At 40.2% G+C, this 10,018-nt stretch overlaps 1 protein-coding gene across 1 annotated transcript in view; it reads left to right on the top strand.

Moving 5' to 3' along the window:
* PRKCE (protein kinase C epsilon) overlaps window positions 1-9,729 on the top strand; it is a 340,355-nt gene extending 330,626 nt beyond the window's left edge. The window contains exon 15 of the mRNA XM_075863215.1: window positions 237-9,729. Within this exon, the coding sequence (XP_075719330.1) occupies window positions 237-383 (147 nt within the window). The 3' untranslated portion in view covers window positions 384-9,729. The remainder of the gene's footprint in view (window positions 1-236) is intronic.
* Window positions 9,730-10,018: the final 289 nt, after the last annotated feature.

The following is a 10,018-nucleotide window of genomic DNA, read 5'->3' on the forward strand; positions in this document are numbered from 1 at the left end:
TGGGCAGATGTTTGTAGGCGTTCAGCTACCATTTTTTCAGCAGCATTTCGAGGCGTTTAAGCCCCGAAATACACCTGAAAACTCTGTGTGTGCACATACCCTTTAGTCTTCCGCAAGTGGTGTACAAAGATATTTTACGTAAATGTATTAACACAAAATTTTGGACCTATTTAAAAATTCAACTATGGGTTCACCTCAACTTTCAATACCAACCACTTTTTCTCTTTATTTTTCAGAAAACCAAACGTGACGTAAACAATTTTGACCAGGATTTTACGCGAGAAGAACCAGTTCTGACCCTGGTGGACGAAGCCATAGTGAAACAAATCAATCAGGGCGAATTTGAAGGATTCTCCTATTTCGGAGAGGAACCTCTGGCCTGAAGGAACGGCACGGTGGGGTTTTGTCCTCACGCAGTAGTCCTATGGAGACATAATATGTGACTGAGATTCAGTGGATCCTTACAAACTTGTTTTATTATGAGCCTGCTACTTGTGTAAAGATACTATTTATTGTTGCTATTGATTTTTTTTAATTGAAGGCACTCCGATTTTCTGTTATATGGAGCAATGCAACATTGCAGTTTGTATCTGTAGCTGTAACATTCTGCCTGGTCGGTGACCACAAAATACTAGACAATCTTAGAAAAACATTTTATTTATTTTAGTTTTTTTACTTACAGAAAGTGTACAATAGGAAAGCAATGCAGGGGTGAGTTTTAAGTATTTTAAGTTATTTTAACCCTTTCCTGCTTCGACACTGTTCCCTTCAACCACTGAGAAAGATGGACATAACTTGCCGTCTGAAAAAAAACTTGTCGTGAACTCTGCAAAACCTGTAAATACATGGGGGGGAGCACTTACTTAATGCACCACTATGGAAATGTCTTCTTGTAGAAAGCGGCCCATTCCCTCATGCGTCTTCCCTTTAAAACAAAGGACATGCAATTGTCTTGATATTGCAAAAAGGACACAAGATGGTCAGGGGGCAAAATGGACAAAAACTTAAAGGAGTTGTGTGAGATTAGAAAAACATGGCTCTTCCTTTCTTGTCCATAGGCTGTTTCTGGTATTGCAGTTCAGGTCCATTTAAAATGTAACTAAACTTTTGAAAAACTTTTGACATGCCATAGTGACATGTCAGAAGTTTTGATCGGTGGGGGTCCGAGCACTGAGACCCCCACCGATCGCTGAAACGAAGCTGCTGAAGCGATTGGGGGAGCACGGTGCCGCTTAGTTTCTGATCGATTTTTCTCGTAGCAGTCTACGGACTCAATGGAAAGTCTATGAGTCTGTACACTGCTGGCTTAGCTTTCCGAGGATCAATTGAAAACAAATCGACACAGTGCTCACCCGAGCACTTCTGCAGCTTCGTTTTAGGGATCGGTGGGGGTCTCAGTGCTCGGACCGCCACCGATCAAAACTGCTGACATGTCTCTATGACATGTCAATAGTTTTTAAAGAGATTAGTCACCACTTAAGCGAATAGGGCTGAGCTGGAATATGATATACGGCCCATGAACAAGAGGGGCACTTTTTCTGGAAGAAAGCAACCATGTTCTTATTATCTCATACAACTCTTTTAAGTGTGTCCTGCTTTGAATGTTAGGTCCTCCATTGTGGAGTCTTCAGCTCCTCGAACGGTGAAGAGTGTTCCAAAAGAAGGGTAACCCCCACTATGCAGATATAGGTCTTGGGGCTTTACTTTGAAGAAGGGCATCTATAAAGGTGTCAGTGTCACATGTTTGTGGCACTTGTGTAGTAGTCATGAACCTTTTAAGGGCTGAATTATTTTAGCAGTTGACTAAGGTTCAGTGACAACTTATGAATTTCTATCTTCCTTATTAGATCCTTCATAGTCCGATTGATTAGAAATATCAGACACTCTTCAAATCCTATAGACTTGTACTGTACAATAGTATTTATAATTGTGTTCATTGTAAAAACGGAATTCATCATCCTTAACCCCAGGATTGCCGCTAAGGAATGTATTGCTAGGCTGGATTCAGTAGCCGTCTCTCATCCATTGTGAAACCATATGATGCAGTATGCCCCATCAGGTCCCTCAAGTTTTATACAAAAGTCCCTTTATTGTGTTTTAAACACGTGAAGATGAAAAAAATTATACCTTATATCTGTGCCGAATTATGAGCTACTCAACTTATAGGCCGTCTGCTCAAGGAGTTTCCCTTACTGCGTCCCTATGACAACACTTCTTGTTTTGTGCTCTTGTTGTTTATTATTTTATATTGGATACAGATCTCCATCCACGTAAACGTCCACGTCCAAACTGAATTTATTTAAGCCTATTACGATGTGGACATTGTATAAGGATGGATTTGGATACATACAATCTATCTCTGACAACTGTGATCCACACTAGAACAGGGGAAGAAGTGTTGCCATGAGGAAACAATCACATAAGCTCTACTTGCAGGCGGCCTGTCAATCGCTCCTATCTCAACACAGAAATAAGGTGTTTTGGTTTTTTTCTATATACACGTGCATGGAGCCTGGATGGTGGCACACGGAGCTCCTATGGCTCCATGCTAAAAATACTTCCGTATACCTCTGTTTGAAATTGGAGGCATATGGAGGTACAGTGTAGACCACATAGACTTAGATGTGCGCCATATCACATCTTCAGCTTGTACAATGCCATAATATGTCCTTGTTCATGAAGCCTATGGGGCTTTTAGGACTTGTAGGAGTTCCCCTTTAACTTCTTAGACAACCCTGAGCAGTGTTATAAAATAAGTCGAGTTACCAATATGGGTTTTTGTAAGAACCGTTTCCTTAACCTTGAAACCATTCTCCTGCACTTATGTTGCCCTTGCACACGTTTAGGAAACTAGAGCACTACTGTCCTGTTTTTTCTTCGATTTGTCTACTATCACAATGTGACGTGCAGAATCTGATGTAACACACTTAGGGATAAGTGTGGAGAGGAACAAACTTTGATAACTGACATTCACGAGAACTGTACATTAAGTTTGTGTGTTCATTGGGGGGAAAAAAAATTAAAAAAAACAACGTACCGCCATAGTTCAGTTACCTTGTTGTAGACGTGCTGACAGTGTTACTTATGTTTTCATTTGCAGAGTACCCTGTGTATTTGTGTATACCTGTATTGCAATTTCTGATGTATTTTACTGGACTGATTTTTAAGCAGTGACCGGGATTCATTTTGACAGATATGAATCCGCTGCTTCTTGGAAAAAAAAAAAAATACTTGTGAGTGACAAAGTGGCACTAAGGAAGCTTTATTTGCCTTTGTACAGGTGAGATTTTGTAAATAGTGTTTGCGGCAAAAGCCTGTGGAGTCTTATTCATTATAAAGGTATCAACTGCTGCATGTACCGGAAATTATAAAATGCTAGTCCATAAAGAATTTATTATAAGGTCAATGTGCAATACTCTGTATGTGTATTGGTTCAAGTTTCTGTGAGAGATTATTTTTTTTATTATTATTATTATAATTATTATTGTTTTTTGTTTTAAAAGATGTAAACAGATATTACGCTCTACTAGATCTATTGTATAGTATTTCAGAACTTTGTAACGAAAGGAATAGGAAGGAATATTGGCTTGAAGCAACAGTGCTAGCACGCACAGCATCCGTTTTGTTTCTTTGTTTTTAGGCCTTTTTTGTTTGATTTATCAAAACTTTTTTCTGGGTCATTTATACGACTTCTTAGGTTTTTCTAGATTTTAGTTTTAGGACAGAAATTCCCATTGCTCCTTGATAAACGGTTGGGTTTAAAGGGAATCTGTCAGCAGTTGAGGCATCAAAACTGCTGACATCGCTATATAGGGAAGTGCATTGCAAAAATATCTGTTTTGCAGTTTAATTCCCCCGACACCGCGGTCACAAGTCCCGCTCAGGCGACCCCCTTATCTGCAAGTGCTCCTGGCTTCTCCTAAGAGAACGGGCCTCTTTGCTATAGTGACGGCTCTAGAGGTTTCCTGATTGGATGCTTGAGCCATCCTTCAGAGCAGAGAGTGGCACTTGCAACGGGGGAATTAAATATCGATTTCTCGGTCAAGAACCTGCACGACCGAGACAACAATTTTCCTTACATTGCCCTTCCCCCTCCCATATATAGCGCTGTAGGCAATTTTGAGACCTTAAAACTGCTGACAGGTTCCCTATAATGTCACTTGCCGCTTTCCGTGGTGATCGCCAGAAATCCAAGTGCTGAAATGGAGAGGACAAGTCGTGTAGTTCAATACACAGTTTACCACAACCGGTCAGATCCATTCCCTTTAGGACGGGCTACACAATGGCATAAGTTGTCTGTTAAGATTTGATGTTGGCAAATAGCACACCACTGGTGCCAATACTCTTGAAGTGGACCTCCAGCAATTATCATTACGTCGTTTTTAAGTCTGTTTAACTCTTAGCTTATCTTTAGGGCAGTCAGAGCTCTATTTTTCTGATACTGACCTCAATAGACAAAATGTAGAGTCAATGTACAAAATTTTGTCTGCTACAGCCACCACTAGAGGGAGCTTATGAGCTTACTGCAAACTGTTATTATTGTGTTTAATGTATTATTGCGTTTAATGTATAAACAGAATACAGTAAGCTCCCCCTAGTGGTGGCTGCAGGAAGCCAGAATTTTAACATGTAACCCTATGGCTATGATTTGGAGCTCTAGGTCACAAAAATAAAATACCTACCTGCTCTAAAGATATATTGAGGAATTAATCAGCACAGAATTGTTGACATATTTATATAAAAATTGGTGAATATTTGTATGAGACTACAATAATTATTCAAGTAAATGAAGCTAAGTTGCAATACTGGACACAGCCCATGTACCAGAGTGGCGCTGTTTCTCATAGAACCCCTTCAATATTAAGTAGCACCTGTAAAACTGAACTTTGCCTGCTACTTGACTTTGCAGCGCAGTGTGGAGACTTTATGCTATTCACTATAAAATTTGGCAAAACATGCCTACAATACCATAGCCCAAATCAACAGATGTTCTTTCAAGTGGCATTAGGCATTACAACTTGCCGACAGTACTGTGCCCATGACAGCCAAAATCAACAGTGGAGTTGTCCAGTTCGTCAAAAGCATGGCCGATAGGGCAGTAACAGTGTTTTCTCATTGTAGTGCCTCATGGCAGACAAATATGTGATATTTTTTTTAATTCCCTGAGAATTTCCATGAAAAAATAATGAAATTACCATGTGACAATTCACAACTGTCAGGCAAAACTTCAACAAGGTGCACCTAAAAAGACCAAAAAAGTCACAAATCATCTGTCTAGCATGTTCTCAATAAAAGTAAGAGAAAACAGCTATAAGTGATACTACAATGTTACGCTGTGCGGCCGCCACAAAGACTCGGACCATGATGCTTTGCAACAGGCAATTGCAGCCTCAGTGATATGTGGAGGTGGCAATTGCTTTGCAGTGCAAGTTGAAATAAAGTCAGGTCCAACCACTGTGGCCAACATTAAAGGGGTTATATTAGAACAAAAAAGATGGCTGACTTCTACCAGAACCTATGGGCAAGAGTGGTGCTGCTTCTGGAAGAAAGCAGTCCTGACTTTTTTTAATCTCATATAACCACCTTAATATACAGCAGGACTTATGTCAGTAATTCAGAAGATGCTACTACTGAGGCCTCATGCCCACTTCAGTTTTTTTAGCCAGGGTGCTATCCGGTGTTTTGACTGATAGCACCCTGACACATTCATTTCAATGGGGCCATGCACACTTCAGTTGTTTTAACGGAACCGTGCGGCTGTTCCGTCAAAAATAGGACAGGTCCTACTCCTGCCCGTTTTTGACGGAACAGTCTCGGCCTTTTCATTGATTTGGTCCGTGAAACAATGGACTGCACACGGAAGCCATCCGTGTGTGACACGTGTTTCACGGAACTGTCATTAGCGGCCGTACAACGGCCAATGGAAGTGGGCATCCAGCATTAATGAGTTTAGTTTTAGTATGAATATCTATAAAGCAGGAGTCCGTCTAGGTGAAAAGGCAAAGAACTAAATAATGTATTAATTGGGAAGCTTTATTATTGCACATAAATGGTACAATTGTACAGGTTTACTGGGTAAAGCAAGGATTTTGCTAGTACTGCTGCTTGGTTATGACGTTAGGTTCTCTGCACCATTTTCTTCTTTTCCTCCATGAGGTGGGCTGTTGGTGTCACAGTCTTTAGTAGGGGTTAGTACATGGGCACTAATAATATTAGCACTAGTGTCGGGGGAATCATTTCTCCCGATCCACCAGTCCATAGAAACTCAAACCTGGCAAATCGATTGGCCTAAGGCATCCCAATGGCCTCACAATTCCCTCCTCTCTTATGAGCGTCTACTGTCTTTAATGCATAAGGCTAGTCTCCCCTTAGGCCATGTTCCTACCTTACTGTCATTGGGGTTTTCCAGTAGTAAGGGATTTCAATGAGATTTCACGCTTTGTCATCCACCATGCTTTTCATTGGAAGAAGTGGAGATTGGACCACAACTACATTGTGTGAATATAGAATCGGGACTAGCTGGTATCTACCCAAGGGCAATTATTTGACTGGTGTGTTACAAGGCGGAGGCATGATGGTAAATGCCCACGTGACACCACACTTTGGGCCGACGATAAACTGTTCCATTTCATTTTTCTTTTCCTTTTTCATAAACTCAGGTGTAATTATATATTGTTATAATGGTTTTAAATCTTGAATATATTACTACGTCTATTCATTCCTAGGGTTAGTAGATGGGTTTGGGAGGTATAATTCATCGACAATATAGTTTAATTTAATTTATAAAACCATGAAAAAATTAAGACTTGTTTCTGGAATGGAGGGTAATCAAAGAAAAATCGATTAAATTCTATCATCTCATTTAGAGGGAGAATAAGAGTTATTGGTGGACTTTATTAGCAGAGAGCCGTGTGGCTGTCTGCTCTGTAGGGCCCCTGATGTCCATTGAAATCAATGGATCCCCATTGATATTGTTGGGTGCCATGTAATGCTGCAGGGAAAATTACCATATACATGGTGGTCACCTAAACAGCTGATCTCAATGGACTCCAGTAGTGGAGCACCCCATGATTAGCTTTTTCCTGGGGGACATACTATCCAAATAGAGGTTGTTGAAACTGGATATCTACAAAAAAAAAATAATATAGAGATAACAATGTGTCACTACTGGCTCTGTAGTCAGTGCTGGGTTGCCAGGCCACCAGCTTAAAACGATGCCAAGTGCCCTTTCCCGTATTGGCATAGTGCACTAATATTGTGTGTATATATATATATATATATTAGAGGCCTTTATACCATAGTGATTTATGTAACTCCTGGGGTTAAGATCAAATAATGAGTCATTCCTAATGCCAGAGTAATTCACTCCCTACAGATGGCATGGACTGGATGAGCCTGCCTCGTGTTAACTCTCCTACCTGCATACATCATTCATTTCCTTAGGATTGTTGTACACTACAGGACAAGTCGGGCATTTTGTATGGATGGATGTTACATTAAGTCCATACAATTCATTACATCCTCCTGACAGGTTTACACAAGGTCTGTTACCATTAGGGTATGTTCACACGGCCTATTTACGGACGTAATTCGGGCGTTTTGGCCCCGAATTACGTCTGAAAATAGCGCCTCAATAGCGCTGACAAACATCTGCCCATTGAAAGCAATGGGCAGACGTTTGTCTGTTCACACGAGGCGTATATTTACGCGCCGCTGTCAAATGACGGCGCGTAACTAGACGCCCGCGTCAAAGAAGTGACCTGTCACTTCTTTGGCCGTAATTGGAGCCGCTATTCATTGACTCCAATGAATAGCAGCGCTAATTACGGCCGTAATTGACGCGGCGTTCAAGCGCCTGCACATGCCGTTACGGCTGAAATTACGGGGATGTTTTCAGGCTGAAACATCCCCGTAATTTCAGCCGTAACGGACGCCCTCGTGTGAACATACCCTTAGATTCATGTTAGATTCGTCAAAACTCCTATTGTCGGTGAAGCCATTACAAAAATATAAAATATACAATACAATTCCTTTAATCTGGCATTCATAGGACATGTCAGATTATCAAATACTCTGGATTGTTGGAAAACATAAAGAAGTTGGATTTTCTAGGGAGACGTGCAGCCCCATTAATAAGTGTCACAAAGCCTGAAAATACAGAGGAAATGTTATTAGAGGATTTATAATTTCATGCCATGTTGGAGTTTCAAGGCTGGGGTCTGACAATTCGACTTGTAGATCTTTACCTGCACTATAGTGGCCCATGCATACAGCTGTATTGAAGATTTCTATTGTACGGATTCGGAAAACAGCACCCATAGCCTGCCATCCCTGCTCCATCAGAAGCCGTCATACGGAGGTATTCTCCCATAGAAGCACAAGAAAGAATTGGTGCCTTACGGAGGCACCATACGGCAGAACACGGTTCTACATACAGGTTTGTCGTAAGGAACCATAGAGGCTCTGTGTGACCGTACAGGCAAATGACCTATTTTTGACAAGTCTATGTTGATTCGTTGGTAGAACAGATAAGGGTCTAGAGGTCTTCATCTCTGGACACTCACTTTTACTCAATGCGGGAGCAGGAACTCCAAAATCATGGCAGAGATTACTTTGTTAATAAATAAAGTTGTCTTTCCCAATGGCAGAACCTCCTTGAAGGGTATGTCCACCTTCGGACACCACACCTACATACTAAGTCTGGTACTGATTCTGTGTTACAGTCTGTGTCACAGACCAGAGATGAATTCTAATAATTGTGTGGGCTTCAGAGCTGAAATCTTCCAGCATTCTTTATTGGCTCACTGTCTAAACTGATCATTCAGGGAAGTGTCACCCCTATTCTAGGCCCTGTATGGAGATCTGATGCAGGAAGAACTGGCTCTCCCACAGTATTATAGAAACTCAGCAAAGCTATTAGGGGCGTGTCTGTCAACAAGCATGTCGACTGTTTCCAATAACAATCAGAATTATAATACAGGAAGTAACGCAGGATCAGTAAAAGATAAGTAGTACATGTATTTATAATTTGTAATATGGTGTTCAAAGATGAACATAGGCATTATACTTCTCAATATGCTTCCACTTAGTCTTCCGCTTCCTGTCCACGACATTGCGGACTATCAGGCAATTCTAATAAAACCTAAGTGCCGAACTATCAGAATTGTTAGACTTATGAATGCCAGATTAAAGGGATTGTTTATACACACATAGTGTATGTGTGGGTATGTATGTTCACTATGACTTTGATGGATGTGCTGTTACACTTTTTTTATTACCGTAATCGAAATTTCCTTTTTTTTTTTTGTTACCGGCCATGTACAGTTGGATTTTGAGCAAGCTGCCAAAAAATGAAGATAAAAGAGCTTAACCTGATCACTCTTCTTACTAGAGAGTTATAATGGGATCCCGAGTCATGAGAAAAAAACAGGACCTTTCCAAACAAAGCTGAATATTACCTCTAATAAATTATGTGCAAATAGTTCTGGCTATATATAAATATATAAATATAAAAGGTATTCCGTTTTTGTATTGTGATGCTTTATTTGTACAGAACACTTTTTTTTCTTATCGATGTGTTTTAAATCTATTGCCATTCATTTGTGTTACTTCATTGTAAACATTATTACTGTGCCAAATGTACTGTACTCAAGAGGATGTGAATGTGTAGTTGTTTCAGAACCCAATAAATACAACAATATTAAATGGATACATTTGTGACTGTTGAAAGTGGTATAAGTGTCTCTTTTCATGAAGAATATTTATTTTTCTCAAACTTGTTTTTATTGAGATAAAGAAATTCAAACCAGCATATAGTAACAGAAATACAAAAAAAAAAAAAATAGAAGACAAAACAATTCAAACTGTGTCTGAGCAAAGTGACCTATCTACAACCCGTGTTTATTACCTGATATCTCCAGGTAGTGAGATAGACAGTAGTGTGACATTCAAGGTGGAAAGCAAAATCCAGTATATGAAAAACCCTACAACATGGGGACTATCTAAACAGCGGGTGGAG

Source organism: Rhinoderma darwinii, chromosome 4 (genome assembly GCF_050947455.1).
Source record: "Rhinoderma darwinii isolate aRhiDar2 chromosome 4, aRhiDar2.hap1, whole genome shotgun sequence".
Classification (NCBI taxonomy): domain Eukaryota; kingdom Metazoa; phylum Chordata; class Amphibia; order Anura; family Rhinodermatidae; genus Rhinoderma; species Rhinoderma darwinii.